The following is a 16783-nucleotide window of genomic DNA, read 5'->3' as shown; positions in this document are numbered from 1 at the left end:
CCTCCAAGGGCTCGAATTAGCTTTAGATTTCACAAAGTCTGGAAAAATGCTTCTAAATGCTGTGGTACTGATGATGACTATGTCGACGATGATGTTGACAAAGATGATGGTGATTACGACGACGACGACGAAGGTGTCGTCCTCAAGTCCGGGATTTGCAACGATGGCGATGAAGGTGTCGTCGTCAGGATAGGGATCTCCGATGACGATGACAATGTCGACAACGACGGCGTCAAGGCTGAAAACTGAAAATGCTAGATAGTCTGTTGGGGATCTGCTACTATGGCGTACTGCGGCTTGGATCTGCAACCGCTTCGCCCGGCTAGGGTTGAAATGCAAAAACGCTGGCTGATCTGGCTGAAATCTGGAAACGCTAGGCTGATCTGTGTCTTGGCAAGGAAACTGGCGAGGATCTGCAACCGGGTGGGAGCGGGTTCTCGCGAGGCTAAGGGCTGAAAACTGAAACGCCAATGAAGGCTGAAAACGCTGAGGATGGATCTTCAAAAACGCTAGCCACTTATGAGAAAACGGTGACGAACTTTGCTCGCACTTTTGCACTTGTACTCTGGAGCTCTCCTTCTGTCTTCTGCTTCTATTGAGTGCCCAATGGGTTTCATTTATAGGAATTATATGTTGGGTAGGGCAAGCTTCCCAACAAACTTACAAAAAGAATTCCAAAAGTCATTTTTAATAAAATGACTTATAAGAGGTGTTTCACATGCGAGGTTGGAAACTAGAACCATGAGGTGGAAAATGCTCATGCTTGGTACCGGCTACTGATGCTAATGATCCTGGGTTGTGCAATCAGAGGGTATGCAACTACACTTAAGTTCCTGGACATGCACGGCCTGCGCACAGGCTCACAAAGGTGCTAAAACACTTCCTAGGCTTCCCAACCCCTAGAAGTAGGAACAGCTTGTCCACGTACACATAGGGTTAGATGCGCACGTGACATACATGAAGACCAACGACCGCGACTCGATGTAGGGCCATGTGCTTGGAGCCCCTCCAATGGGTTTCGCTACATTGTTGGGATGCCGCCTTTGACCTAACTCATTGGTTATCCAAGCTTCCAACTATATGGCAAGGAGGACACCAAAGAATGCGTTGCGGTGTAGAAGTTATTCAAACAGAGTTGAAAGCACCAAGCTAGGCCAGGCTAGGTAGGTTGGATAGATGGCAGACAGGCAGCTGTTCGGGCTAGGCTGGGTAGTTCTGGGTACACACGAGCAAATTGCAGGCGAGGTGAATTGGAGGATGCCATAGAACAGGCATGCTTCATCAACAATGGGGGCAAGAGGGACATGGTAGTTCGCTGACAGTAGGAAATGATGAAAGGCATGAAGGTTTGTGAAGGAAAGTCGCTCGTGAGGCTAGTTGTCCATGCGAAGGAGGTAGGGTGAGTGGCGAGCAGGGGAGAGACGGTGTCACGGGGATAGGCACCACATGCCAACGGAAAAGAACAGATTGAACAACTCTAAGCACTTCAAATAAAAAATGGATTGAAAGAGATGCACAACACCGACGGGGAGTGGCAGAGCTCCACCCCAAGAGAGCACTGGCCCCAAACCTTGGAGCCTCTTTCGGTATTTCTTTATATTTTTGCTTGTACGATGTCGACACTCACGCTCTACACCTTCACCCAGAAGCGTGCTAGAGACTGAGCCCTCTGCACATATTTAAAGGCCATTGGCCTATGAAAAGTAGTTACATGAAAAGCTCAAACTCAAAAACATCTGGTCCCAACAGCACTAGCGCCAAAAGTTGCCAGCGCGTTTTGCGGAAATCCGTACAGCTTCTGTAACAGACTTGGACACTCCAAGTCAAGAATCAACCGCGACAGCACCAAATAACCACTTCAAAACAATTCACAGATCATAATAGATTTGCACTGGCTCGGCGGAGTTCCGTGCCTAGAGATATTGGCCCCAAAGACTGGCGCCCCTTTCGGTATTTCTTTTTGTATTAATCAATCATCAAAGTACAAGAGAGCGGTTAGGGTTTCACTCTCAGACTCTGCGTCCAGATGCTCTGAGAAGTGAGGCCCTCACCACTAATTTAAAGGTTACAAGGGATGCCCAAAAGCAGAGCCCCAAAAGCTTTTAAAATCAAAAGCATCAGTTCTCTCTCTCTCTTAGAGAGTCTTTTCTCTTTTTTTTATAAAAAAAAGCAAAAGCAAAATTCGCGTCGCTCATCATTTTCCAAAAAAAAAAATCCGCCTCCGCGATTTTCGGAATTTAGGGTTTCTAGCAAAAATTAGGGTTTGCAGGAATTTCTGTGATCTCTGTGTTCTGCCTCATTCTTGGAGAAAACAATTATGTCGTCAAAGAAAGTGCCAACAAATAGCCTGTACTCTCGAAAAATCCTATCCATCATCCGGTTAAATGTCGCAAGAGCATTGGTTAAGCCAAAAGGCATCACCAAAAACTCAAATAACCCAAAAGTCGTCCGAAAAGCTGTCTTGTAGACATCTCTCGGCGCTATCCTGATCTGATGATATCCACTCTTCAAGTCAATCCTGCTAAAGCACGAGGATCCCTGTAACTTGTCGAGTATATCATCGATCCTAGGAATCGGAAATCTGTTCTTGATGGTGATTTCGTTGAGAGTGCTATAATCGATGCACATTCTCCAAGATCCGTCTTTCTTCAAAAACAACAACACTGGAGAGCAATACGGTGAAGTACTAGGCTGGACAAGACCCTTTTCCAAGAGGTCTTTCACTGAGTTCATAATCTTTTCATTCTGTACTCGGCTCACACGATAAGGTGGCCGATTCGGTGGCGTGCTTCCAGATATCAGATCAGTGGTATGATCTACAGGTCCTCTCAAAAGCAATCGGCATGAGCGTGGAGAAAAAAAAATCTTGGCGTTCTTTTCTTCAGGTCAAAACATATTCAACTTTTATCCGTCGTTCAGTTCTCCCAAAAGAATGAGTAAGAAAACTGAAGTTCATCAAGTACAATCTCTAAGCCCTTCATTTATTTATCAAAGTCGATTTCTCGGCCCGGTAGTCAACCACGGCGTAGTTCTTGTGGTACCAAGGGATCCCGAGTAGAACGTCACTCGCGTGCCCTGAACACCCCTGTCATTGCAAACAAAGTTTGCCAATGCTCGGTGTAATGGCAACATCCCATCCGGGTGCCAGTCGAACTACCTCCGCCTGTGGCGTCAGTCTGTCGGGCGTAGTTCCAAATCGAGCTGCCAATTCCAAGTGAAAAGAAGTTGGCCTTGGCTCCTTCAAAAGAGCTTCCTGATCGTTCACTTTGCCCTGAAAGCGGCAAAGTTTGTACTTTCATTCATTAGATTCGGTGCAGGTCCCACGCCATGTGGTACCAGTTCTACTTTTCTATCTGTCTTTTTTGCCACATTCCTCAGCTGCTCTCAAACTCTTAGGCCTGTCGTCGTCTTTATCATTCTGTTCTTTCTGTGCCTTTTTAGGGCACTTCGCGGAGATATGTCCAGTTTCCCCGCATCCAAAGCACTTCCCCTCCCTGATGTAGCGAGTCCGCTCCTTAGGAGTAAGTCTGGGTCGTGCATCGTTTTTCTCTGGGTTGCTCTTTCTTTTTCTACTTTCATTCCCAGAAGTTTGTCCGGTTCGTTGTGTCGTGACCTCATCTGTGGGGTAGGTCAGACTGCCAGAGTGAATTGCAAAGCCCCGCTTCGCATGACTCATCAACTCCTGAATAGAAGCTGACTTCTGTTCCAAGCAGTGGTCTCGGATCTCTGTAGGTAGACCCAATGTAAATTGCTCAAATCTGTTCTCTGAACGAGATCTTCTTGAATGAAGAGGTAGGTAGAAAAGAGTTCCAAAATCTTTCACAGTAAGAATTCACTGTATCGCTCTTGGTCATCCGGAGATGGTTCCAAGCAGCTCGTATATCTCGCTCAAACTCTTGAGTCAACCAAGAAGAAATAAAAAGCCTCTTGAATTTCAGCCATGTAATTGGCGCAGTCTTGTTTAAAAGAAGTGTGGACCAACAAGTACGAGCATTCCCCTTAAGGTAAGAGGTAGCTCTCCGAATCTTGGAGTGCTCTGAATAGCGTCCTCCCGCGAAAGCGATGTCAAATTGTTGTATAAAAGACAAAGCCTTCGAAGCATCTAAGTATCCTGGAAAGTATCAAACTTGATCGAGTGGCCACCTTCCTTAAACTCTCGGACTTTCTTGCTTTTATCTTCGAGAAAGTCATACTGGTTGGCTTTTTAAAAATTCTTCTTGTTCGCATAAAACTTTCTGTCATCGGAATCTGAGCTGTCTGTAGACGAGTCCTCAGTAGAACTGTCAGTCTTTGGGCGAGATTTAGCCTTCTTTGCCTTTTTCTTGCCCTTTCCGAAGTGTTGTTACTGGCTTCGCTTTTTGCTTTTCGTGTCTTCTTCGCTCGAGTCCGAGGAGCTAGAAGAACTATCAGAAGAAGAAGAAGAAGAAGAACTGGGTAGGTCTTCAAACTTGATGCGCTTCTTCAATTTCTTTGCCTTGTCAAATGTCGACCGACGACCCAAATATCCCGGGAAGTCAGTGCCTTTCTTCTGCTTTTTGCCGTGCTTTTTGGCTTTTTTTTTTGCGTGTCAAAAAGCTGAGCAATCCGTGCATCAACCACGTTCTCGAGTTCCTTCTCCGTATATTTCTTGGAGGCAGAAGGTTTCTTGAGAGCGGGTTTTGGGAGTGGTGTTGTGGTTCTCCGCCACTCCGTCTGTACCTCTTTCAAAGAGGTTTGGTTCATATATTTTGCTCTCTCTCGCCGCTCCGCCTAAGTAGGCCAAGGCGGGCCATACTCTCTGCCTGAATCTTCGTTGTGATCCCAGCCCGCATCTCCAGATGCAGAGGGAGTCGACTGATCATTGCCTGAAGCCATAGGTGCCGCGGAAAAAAAAATTCGGGGATCAGATTTCCCGTAAAAGAGAAATCGGCCGTGCTTTGATACCACTGTAACAGACTTGGACACTCCAAGTCAAAAATCAACCGCGACAACACCAAATAACCACTTTAAAACAATTCACAGATCACAATAGATTTGCCAATAGATTTGCACTGGCCCGGCGGAGTTCCGTGCCTAGAGATATTGGCCCCAAAGACTGGCGCCCCTTTCGGTATTTCTTTTTGTATTAATCAATCATCAAAGTACAAGAGAGCGGTTAGGGTTTCACTCTCAGACTCTGCGTCCAGATGCTCTGAGAAGTGAGGCCCTCACCACTAATTTAAAGGTTACAAGGGATGCCCAAAAGCAGAGCCCCAAAAGCTTTTAAAATCAAAAGCATCAGTTCTCTCTCTCTCTTAGAGAGTCTTTTCTCTTTTTTTAATAAAAAAAAGCAAAAGCAAAATTCGCGTCGCTCATCATTTTTCAAAAAAAAAAAATCCGCCTCCGCGATTTCCGGAATTTAGGGTTTCTAGCAAAAATTAGGGTTTGCAGGAATTTTAGGGTTTCTGCTGTCCGCCACGTCATCACTTTGTGACAGCTTCCACTTCAGCACAATCAGCGCAAAATGCAGGGTTCTGTACTCTTTGCCACGTTAGCAGTCCTGCGCAAAATCCAATCTTTCGTGCAGCTGCGCCACGTTATCAATCGATGGCAAGATATTGAGAGTGTGTGTGTGGTCTTGCTTTATTTTAATGTCTTTAGGTCGCTTGGGCCCGATCAGACGGGGTCTCATAAGTTGGTGGGAACTCTTCTTTAAAAATAGGCCACTCGACAAAACTTTGCAAGTTGGTAAAACTTCTGCTGCTGTTGCTTCTTCACTTAGGGTTTAGGCTCCTTGGCCGAGATCTGCAGGTTAGCTCCATTCTTCCGTGCTTGGCACGTCATTAGTTTGTGATAGAGGCGTCTCTCTCTCTCTCTCTCTCTCTCTCTCTCTCTCTCTCGTTGGCTCTCTTTCCCTCTCACCCTCCTCTATTCCTCTTGTGATTGCAAGTTGGGGAGGGGGGTGTGGCTTGGTTTTTTCCCCTACATTGGTGTTGTACGTAGCCTTTAAAATCCGCTCCTTTTCTCTAAATTTAATACTTTTAAAAACTTAAAAAGCTTCAATAACACAACTTTTTGGACCTATAAAGAGGCCTTGTTTGAACTGTTTTGGGGAGAAATTTCAAACATGTGCATATGAGCTTTGCATGTGCATGAGGACTCTTGCTATTAGAGAATTACAAATTCTTGCATATCGGTCGTATTTAACCACAACTAATAAAAAAATTCCAATCAAGGGTGCTCATAGTGGCGATTCAAGACCCCATCCACAAAATGGGAACGACGACATCGCTTTTGTCTCCAAATCGAAGGCAAAACATCGAGATCATTTGTTGAAAGATTTTCAAACATTATGGGAACACAAATTGGTTATCAATAAGAAAGAAAATGAGTTCTTCCTATCGGAGTTGCACTTTATGGGACACATTGTCTCGTTCTAGGTGTTAGCATGGATCTAGCTAAGGTGGCAACAATTCGAGATTGGCCTCATCTAAGAAATCTATATGACGTAAGGAGTTTTTTGGGACTATGCTCTTACTATAGACGGTTCATTCGACAGTTTGTGGAAATTGCTTTGTGTTGCATACCCTAACTGAGAAAAGGGTACCATTCACTTGGGACCTCCACAAATTGCGGCTTTTGACAACTCAAGCAGAAGTTGACCAAAGGGAAAGTGTTGAAGTTACCACATTTGCAAAAGTCTTTTGAGGTCTACTGGGATGCTTGTGGAAGTATTCTGGGAGCTGTCTTAATGCAAGATGGCCATGTCATAGCTTAGGAGCGCGGTTGCATAGGTATATAAAAAGGATCTCTTGGCAGTTATCTGTGCTTTAACTTAGTGGGGCCATTACTTTCTGGATGCAGACTTTATGGTGTACATGGATCACCAGAGTTTGAGATACTTCTTATCCTAGAATAAGCCTTCAAAGAAGCATATGAGATAACAAGATGACACCATGTGCCAACTGAAAAGAACAGATTGGAATAGACTTAAAGCACTCCAAGAGAGAGAGAGAGAGAGAGAGAGAGAGAGAGAGAGAGAGAGAGAGAGAGAGAGAGAGAGAGAGAGAGAGAGAGAGTGAGTCCACACAAGATACGTAGTGGCGGAGTTCACTCCCAAACGACAGTGACCCCAAGCCTTGGCGCCCCTTTCGGTATTCCTTTATATTGCTCAACAAGGTACGAGCTCTCGGAGCTCTGCTTTGCTTCTCCACGTGGTAGAATTACAGAGAGAGCGCCCAACATACTTATTTAAAGGCCCTTGGCCTACCAAATACATCTCTAGTGAAAGGCACTACAACCAAAAGCAAATTGGACTAAAATCTGGTGTCCTTGGGACTGCAACGCAAATCACGGAAATCCGTACAGTGAAACAATGGAAAATCAAGGCGTGCCTGTACAGTCCACACTCATCATCATGTCACGCAAATTGTGTGTGTGTGTGTGTGTGATCTGCTTTATTTAGGCTTTAGGCCCCTTGGCCAATGTTTTCCAAGTTGGTATGGCTACGATCTTTAATCCTAACCTTTGAGTTTTAGGCCCTCTGCCGTTGTTAGTAAGTTGGCCTCTTCTGCTAGGGTTTAGGCCCCTCGGCTGAGATTCACAATCTGGCTCTGTCACAAATTGCTGACGTGTCAAGCCACTGAAGACCCGAATCAACTTGCAGATCCCGGCCGAGGGGCCTAAACCCTAAGGATAAGCAGATGAAGAAGAAGAAGTTCCTACCAACTTATGGGACCCTGTTCGATGGGGCCCAAGTGAATAAAATAAAGCAAGACCCACACACACACACACACACACACACACACACACACACACACACACACATACACACACTTGACAGAAACTAATGACGTGGCAGTTGTATGGACATCCCGGATTTTGCGCTAACTGTTGACGTGGCAGCTTGTATGGATTTCCGCGTTTCACTCTGACAGCCTGTACGGATTTCCGTGATTTGCGCTGGCTGATTTTCAACGCCAGCTTTTGGGCCAGCTGCTTTTGAGTTTGAAGCTTTTTCACTGTAACTGCTTTTAGTGAACAAGGGCCTTAAAAATGAGGCTAGGGCTCATTCTCTGGCACTCTTTTGGGAGAAGGTGCAAAGCGTGGAGTATCGGCTTGTACTGTGTTGATGCAATATAAAGAACAACCCGCCGCACTTCCTCGACTATTTATGCATGCAATTTTCATTGAAGATGACATCATTGCTGTGTATGATTTTCCGCAATGTGGGATTCCATAATCTATACCCCGTTTATGCATGCAATCTTCATTGAAGATGACATCATTGCTGTGTATGATTTTCCGCAATGTGGGATTCCATAATCTATACCCCATTTCACCATCCTCACCATATCCTAGGAAAATACATTTACTAGACTTGGATTAAGTTTGGTGCACAGTTCACTCCGGATGTGAACATAAGCTTCGCAACCAAACACTTGCAAATGTGCATATGACGATGGCTTGCCGGACCACACCTCCTCAGACACCTTTCCACCCAAAGTCTTACTCGGCGAGCGATTAATCAAGTGAATAGCTGTTTGCACAGCTTCTGCCCAAAACCATGAGGTAATGCAACATGTGACAGCATACTCCGAACTTTCTCCTGAATAGTCTAGTTTAACCTCTCTGCAACTCCATTCTGGGAGGGATTAAAAGGAGCAGTGAGCTCTTTTTTAATGCCTTTAGCAGTAGAAAAGTCATTAAATGCTTTTGATACATACTCTCGACCATTATCTGAGCGCAAAGACTTAAGCTTCTTGCCAGTATGATTCTCAACAAATGCAAGAAACTTCTTAAAAGTATCCAAAACATCACTTTTAGCACGTATTGGATACACCCACACCTTACGTGTAGCATCAGCGATAAACGAGACAAAATACTTTTTTCCCCCTAAGGACAACTGGGGCATTTCACATACATCAGAATGGATTAAGTCTAACCTGTCAGACTTAAAAGAAAGAGATCTCTTGTGCGGTGTTTGAGTGTGCTTACCATAAATATAGTGCTCACAAGAGAAAAATCAGCATACCTCAAACACGACAAATAACCACATCGAGACAGAGTTTCCATTCCTCTTTTACTCATGTGTCCCAACCAGCCATGCCACAAAGAAACATTCGGCTGCTCGGTTACGGCGACAACATGGTCACGCACACTGGATACGTACAAAGGATATAAGGTGTCCACTTCGCAGCCCTTGGTTACAATCTGTGATCTTTACATATCTTCCACTTGCTATCACCAAAAAGCTGCCCTGGACTGATCAAACTCTTCTTGAGTTGTGGCACATGATGCAGTTTATGCAAAACAAAGGTCATACCATTTGCAAAAGAGAAGTGCACATTGCCAATTCTAGCTATATCACATGCATAATTATCCCCCAAATAGACAGTGCCCTGCACCTCACCTGTGTATTGGGAAAACCAATCCCTGTGAGGTGTCACATGAAAAGAGGCACCTGAATCAAGGATCCAAGTATGCATGTCCTCACTAGAACCCATAGACAGGGTATGTGCATCAAAAGAAGAGGCATTGAGTACATCATTGCTGCTGTCACTCTCACAGCTACTTGCAACATATATTTCCTCAATCAAAACATTGCTCTTCTTTGCATTTCCCTTGTCCTTTGCATCTGTTTCAGCACCCTTGTTTTTCTCTTTCTTCCACTCAAAACATATGCCCTTTCTTACCGCAATGTTTGCTGCGTGCCTTGCCCTTATGGTCAAACTTCTCCCTCTGTTGGGACTTGCCCCTCAAATGCAATGCATTAGAAGAACCCCCAGTGGTGTTCTTATGGTGTTCTTCCTGCTCATCTCTTCCATTAGGAGAGAACTCTCTACATCCGCATATGTATGTGTTGCACTCGAGCTACTGAGAGCTGTCCGGAAAATATCCCAACTCTCGGGCAATATGCATAGCAAAAAAGTGGCTTTGAATTCGTCGTCAATCTCAAATTTCAGACTTGATAGTTGGCTGAAAATTGAGTTGAACTCATTGAGGTGCACTGACATTTGCATGCCCTCCCTCATACGGAGATCCATAAGCTTCTTGAGCCAGTAAACCTTAGTAGCAGCACTCTGCTGTGCATACAAATCGTCCAATCTCTTCCACATGCCCCATGCTTACTTTTCGTTCTCAACATTGAACAATAAGCTGTCAGACACTGAAAGCATAATCGTGGAACGAGCTAACTCGTCCACTTCCTCCCATTCCTCATCCGACATGTCAATAGGTTTCTGTCCTTGCACTTTAATCGGTTTTGCCTGTTTCTTTTGCAGCATCACATTATAACATTGCTTCTTCCATATCGCAAAGTTATGGGCTCCTTCAAGCTTCCGAATGTGCAAAAGATTACCACTTTCACTGCTTGTAGCCATCCCAAGTGAGTGCAAATGCTAAAACCCTGATTTGGCGACAAACACGCCCAAATGTGCGCAAATAGGCCAAAAACAGCCTGCTGTACCAGAAAAACAGCAACCGATTTTCTCTCAAAATCAGTCCAAAACGGCTTACATTCACTGCCAATCCCTTACCAAAGGTTTCCACAAGGTGTAATACATCTATTGCTTGCTGAAATTCACTGTTTTAGGGAAAAATTCAGACCTGTAAACACCGGTTTTACAGAATTTTCAGTGAATTTTCAGACCGATACTTGTAAGAATGACCTGTGAGACTCGCCTTGTTGAAATTGTGTCGAATTGATGTCGAAATTGGTCAATTTCAGCGAAAATTGACTGCTGTTCGCCAGTTTTCAAAACCCTAATTTTGCGGCAATGGTCATCGTGGGTGTGTTCTACACGATGAGGAGACTCCTTCGCGACAAGCATAGTTGACACGTACGGTCACGTACGATGGTTACACGTACGAAGACGTGCGGTACTAATCGAACTAAAAAAAATTAGACGTACGTTGACGTAACGTACGATGCAAAAAAATAAATCATATATTTTTCAGAGCTTTTACTCTATTATGAGTAACTACTTAGTATTAAGTACATACAACTCAAAGGAGATGTCTTACAAGTAAGAACATTAAAGATTTGGCCATGGACATTGGAAACGGCAATGTTCGAAAAAAGATGATCATGATTGCATTTGATTTCATAATTCATTACATAAGTAGAGAGTCGAGGCTCGAGAGATACAAGTGACAAAAAGTAGTACAAAAAAGTAGTGACACAACTCATAGTCTCATGGCCCATGGGTACAAACTTTAAAGCATAAAGAGAGAGTTCTAAGTGCTCATATCGCTCTCATCACCGGAGTTGTGGTCTGAGCTTGAGCTAGAGGTAGCTGCATCATCCTCATCACTACTTGCATCAGATGCACTAGATGCAAGACCATAATCTCTCTCACTAAGGATGTTGCCCTCATCATCAAACTCTGGCTCTCTAGGATCCGCAGGTCTAGAAATGGACACATTCTCCAAAGTGGTGTCCGCCATAGTAGATCTGCTATCCGAGCCTCGCCGCACATAGGTCCTGGGTGTCCGTGCCGACGCTCTTCCACTCCCACGAGCAACCGAAGTGGAAGCTCCTCTACCTGTAGTTGCCAAAGCTCGCACAACCACCTTCTTGCGGGACCGTGTGCGAGAGACACGGCGATCAATCTCCTCCAACTCCAAGTAGAGGTCTCGAAATATTTGCTCCTCCTCTGGATCGCGATCTTTGTTGAGACTCTTAAGAGTCTCAATGGAGAGCTTACATTCATCTACATTCACCTATTTGTCATTTACAACATGCAAGAAGATTAATGGAGTTAGCAATTTGGTATGCCAAAAGTATGAGCACATGATACATCATACATATTACATCATACATGTGAAAGCATAAATAAAGAGTATGATGTAGCCAACTCAATTACCTGCCTAGCCATTGGCATCTCGTGCATGGACCTCAACATGCGTAAATTGGAGCGACAATGGATAAGCCGCTCCAATTGCTTCGTAGAAAGCTTGTTGCGGATCTTGGTGTGTATAAGAGAATACGCCGACCAATTCCGCTCACATGCACCCGATGAGCAATCCTAGAGCACATAGATGATAGAAGAGAGGCATGAGATTTGAATTGTGGGAATTTTCAATTGAGAGATGACTTATGTGACATGTCACATGAATGATGAATGTCAAATGATGACATGATTGAGATTATAAATTTATAATTTATGGTATGGTATTATGTATAATTATTAATATATATGATATACCTGTCCAAGAACCCTCAATGCCACCCTTTGAAGGTGAGGCAATTGATAGCCAAAACATTCCCACCAAAAAAGAGGCTTCACTAACGAATCCCTCTTCCAACACACCGAGGAAGCGAATGCCGTGCCTCTTTGGTCTCCATAGTTGATGAGCTCTTGGAGAAACTCTCCATGGTGTTCTTCATTGAGTATCTTTGGAAGGTACTTGTCGCGCTCCTCTTGAAGTGCTTGATCCGCAAAGATTGATGGCTTTTTGAAAGCCGGATGCAAGAGGGCGGCAAAGCCATGGATTGGTCGCCTCATCCAATCCCACCGCTTTTTAACAAGGAAGAGAATGTCATCTCTCTTTGGAGAGTCCTCCAACACATCACTACAAAGAGAGAGAGAAAGATAGTCAAGCATGGAAGGGTAGAACCGTAGATAGAAAAAGACAACTTACAATGTACATAAATCATAAGGTGATATGTTTACCGTGAACCATCGGGTGCTCCATCAAGAATGGTGGATCTCTCAATCTCCTTGTAAGCCTCCTCCATGAAGTGGTAAAGGAGACCTATGGTAGACCCTTCCATGTCGGTCATCCGAAGCACCTTATACAATGGCAATACCACCATGACAAGACCCTTGACCTCTTGCCAAAACTCCTCCTTCAAGCAAAGCCGTTGGATGGCCTTTGCATCTTGTTGGGATGATTGGGTCTCTTCTTCAATCCATGCTTTGAACTCATCCGAGACCATTGTCTTTTGCAAGTTGGTTTGCACATCATAGAGGCGCTCAAGGAGGAGCCACATAGCGGCAAAGCGTGTTGCGGAAGGCTTCTTCAACTCCAAGCCGGAGTAAGTGCGATATATCGCAAGTACTCTCACCTTTTTGTTGATGAAGTTGACGATGGAGAGGGCTTGGGATAGAATGTCCTTTACCCAAGGTAGGTCGCCAATGTCCTCCAAGAGGAGGTCAATGCAATGTGATGCACATGGAGTCCATACTATGTGTGGATACTCCGTCTCTAGCTTTTTGGCCATGGAAGCACAATTGGAGGCATTATCAGTGAGTACTTGAATGACGTTGCTTGGACCGATCTACATATGGAGAAAGAAGGGAAAGTGAGAAGAGCCAAGGCAAAAGACAAAATTGAAAATAGTAGATACTCGAGAGTGGAATAAAAAATTTTACCTCTTTTATGGCTTGACGAATGTGGCGGTAAATGAAGGCACCCGTGACCTTTTTCCTCCTTGCTCCCGCATCAACCGCTCGCAAGAAGTAGGTGCCAAGAGGGCATGAGACAAGGATATTAATGATTCCCCTCTTCTTGCGGTCACTCCATCCATCGGTGAGAATAGAGCAATCATACTTTACCCATCCGGCACGCACGGGGTCAAGAGACTTGTCGATTCGTGCCCTCTCTTCATCAAGCTTTTTGGTGCGCATGTCATGGTATGACACTCCCGTCCACCCTTCACATGGACCAACCGCGGCAATAGCCTTCACCATGCGTTTCCAACGATCGGTGCGAAGAATATGAAAAGAGAGATTGCACTCAATGATGGTGCGTGCAATCTCTATCTCCGCTTGTCGTTGCCTCTCTTTGAGGAAAGACAATGGACCGGAAGTTCCACCCACCGTTTGTGCAAGAGTAGCTTGCTTTGGAGGCCGCCCACCATGACTTCTTTTGCTCTTCTTTGAGACGCTACCACCCTCAGTGGAGGCCATGGTAGCGCCGCTGGATGCAACGGACATTGATGGAGAAGCATCCTCTCCCGAATCGGAGAGATCATGGTCGGGCGGAACCACCTCCTCCGATGCCTTTGCAACCGCCTTGCACGTCTTCAAGGGGAGATACTTTGCTTTGCACTCTTGGAGAATGTCGTCGGGGATATTCGGACAAGGACCCGCTTCCCCTCCCACCTTGGTCAAGTGGATGATAAGGTGGGTGGAGCTTGAGGTCATGGTCTTCGGGCAATATTTGCAATACCATTTGCAAACATTTTGCTTGTTCTTCACCCTTTCAAAGTAGCGGCAATGCTTGTTGAAGGCTTCATGAAGAGCGGGCGGCATTATGGAGAGCTTGAGGGATGGGGAGTGATGAGAGAACTTTAGAGTAATGGAGAGCTTGAAGGAGATGGATGGAGATGAAGGGAGCTTAAGGAATAATGGAGAGCTTGAAGGAGATGAAGGGAGGTTGAAGGAGTAATGGAGAGCTTGAAGACTTGATGGAGTGCCAAAGCTTGAAGCCTTGGCCCTTGATGAATGGAGAGAGCTTGAGGGAGCTTGAGTAGGGAAGGAGATGAATGAGAGAGCTTGAGGGATATATGGAGAAGAAGAGAGGGTGGGCAACCTTATATAGGTTTTGAGGAGAGAGGGAGAAGAGGGTTAAAGAGAGAGCATGCTTCAAAATTCAAATTCCATGTGCCATGGCCATAGCCCATGTGGCTTTGTGTGTGTGTGTGTGTGTGTGGATGTTGGGGGGGGGGGGGGGGGGGGGGGGGGGGGGGGGGATGGCACATTGGCTTATGATGCCCCAAGGGCCAACGCTCCAAGGCCCCCAACGTTCAATTTTTAACGTTCAAAAACTGCTAGCACGTGGCGCTACAAAACGGCTGTAAAAACAGTCAAAAAAGTCCGCCAACGGTCACTTTTTTTTGATCGGACGGAACCCGGACGGTACGGGACGGACGGGACGGGACGGAACAGACGGGACGTTCCGTTCGACGGACGTGGACAACCATGGCGACAAGTTTGAGGCAAATTGGCAGAAATCCCTGCGTGCAGCGAGCAAAATCAAAATTCTGATCTGTGCTCGCGAGATGGCTCTTGTGGGAAACCCTAGGCTCTGACAGCACATGTGGGGAAGGTGAAGAAGAAGCCTACTTGGTACCTCTTGTGATGGTGATGGAGAAGAAGGGTAGAGTGAAGCAAGAACAGCCCACAAAACTGTTCAAAAGGAGATGAAAGAAGAGAAATCATACGATTTTGGGAAAAATGCCCAAATATTGAGTTTGGGGCTCTCTCTTTATCATATGAGTAAGTGACCTAAAGGTCCAAGAGCCATTCACATTTGGGCCCTTGGACTCAAGGCTTAAAATGCCTTTATAAACATTATTCCCTAACATTAGCCACTCCCACCCTTACGTCATCGCGCATCGGGCGCGCTCCCCTCTTCACTGCTCATGTCTTATAGGGCATAAGCCATAAAGATCACTTGCAAGAGAAGGATCCAAGATTTGTTTCGAGCTGCTGTTTTTCTCAGAGGCACTGTCGTGCAGTGGTGGAAGTCTATAGCTACCAAGCCGCACACTCCAAGGACTTGGCAAGCTTTCAAGAAAATATTTGCCCGAAGTTGTATGGTTTCTGACATCTTCCTTCGGAGTGCAACTTCTGGCAGAGGGGGGTATCCTGAAATGCTTGCCATGCAAACCCTAGCAGATTATAACTTGAATTTCTCGACATATCTCAGTAGATGTCTCTTTTCGAGCTGATAACCTTGGAGGTCCAGTGTGATTGCAAGGTCTTGGGACTACCAACCCCGCCACAAGAACATTGCTTGTCGAGGCTTGTTTCGACTATTCAAGAGTTTGTGGATCATGCTGCGGTTGGCTACGACCTTATGGAAGGAATCTAACCCCAATTTTTGGTGTAGGTTCAAGATGGAAGTCAATCGAGTTTTTGAGCTTGATTGATGTCGAGATTTCTTTTTAAGTTTGAGTTCTGTTTAAGAACTTGTTTTGTGATCCTGTTTGGAATTTGTTTGAAATGGATGGTATCTGTTTTGAACCTGTGATTGGTGCCGATTTGAACTGTTTGACTCTGGTTTTAATATTGCTTTCAATGATTGGTGATTTTATTCCCGTGTGGACTAGTGAGAAATGTTGTTTTGGTATTGTTTGAAACTCGAAACGACGCGGACGGGATGTCTGGGGAGCGTTTCGTTGTATGCTAGAAAACCTCCAAACGACGCAGACGGGATGTCTGGGGAGCGTTGGTTGTATGCTTGAAAAATAATAATTGTTGTTACTCCCGGCCCGGACTTGGATGGTTATGCGGGAGGAGTATTAAGAAGTCTGAGTAGTGGTTACTCTCATCACCTCCAAATGACGTAGGCTGCGGTTTGGGGGGTGTTTGGTTGCAAAAGGCTTCTATATCTCATGGCCTGGACCTTTTTAGGTTATTTACGGGAGGAGTGATGAGGGAGCGTTGAACAGCTCATGACCCGGACCTGGATGGTTATTTGCGGGGGGAGTGTTCATCGGCTACTTTATGTTTCTATGTCTTGTAACATGCATATGTAAGCATTTGTGTTACATTGTGATGTGCCAACCACTGAATATTCCTAATTGGATGAGATTGCCTGGGTATGTAATTTTAGTGCATCAAGACACAAGTGGAAGATCAGTGCGGTTTGGGTGTGATGGCTAATTTTACTACGCCGGAATATCAAGAGTTCCGATCTAAAGAGCCGAAAGGAGAAGCCAACTCCTTAACAAAAAAAGCAAACTGATTGTCACTCGGAATTTTTTTTGAGCTAACTTGAGTTGTTTTGGAAATATGCTGTAATCGCGAACGATTACTTTCTTTCAAGAAGGGGGGATGTCACAAATTACTGACATGTCAAGCCACTGAAG

The 16783-nt window shown here is 45.1% G+C and overlaps 2 protein-coding genes across 2 annotated transcripts in view; one reads left to right on the top strand and one right to left on the bottom strand.

Annotated features, from left to right (window-relative positions):
- LOC147445077 (methionine aminopeptidase 2B-like) overlaps positions 1 to 16783 on the top strand; it is a 104749-nt gene that overhangs the window by 7596 nt on the left and 80370 nt on the right. The gene's annotated exons all lie outside the window — the stretch shown is intronic.
- LOC147445078 (uncharacterized) lies at positions 11197 to 14327 on the bottom strand. The gene is made up of 7 exons (XM_086527662.1): positions 13536 to 14327; positions 13338 to 13469; positions 13031 to 13243; positions 12664 to 12904; positions 12168 to 12523; positions 11826 to 11987; positions 11197 to 11682 (listed from the first exon to the last, which is right to left on the bottom strand). Exons 1-7 carry the CDS (start codon positions 14217 to 14219, stop codon positions 11197 to 11199), a joined length of 2274 nt encoding a protein of 757 aa, XP_086383788.1. The 5' UTR covers positions 14220 to 14327.

This window comes from Adiantum capillus-veneris, chromosome 13, assembly GCF_014529385.1.
Source record: "Adiantum capillus-veneris isolate H3 chromosome 13, ASM1452938v2, whole genome shotgun sequence".
In the NCBI taxonomy this organism is placed as follows: domain Eukaryota; kingdom Viridiplantae; phylum Streptophyta; class Polypodiopsida; order Polypodiales; family Pteridaceae; genus Adiantum; species Adiantum capillus-veneris.
This window is presented reverse-complemented; position numbering and strand designations above follow the sequence as displayed.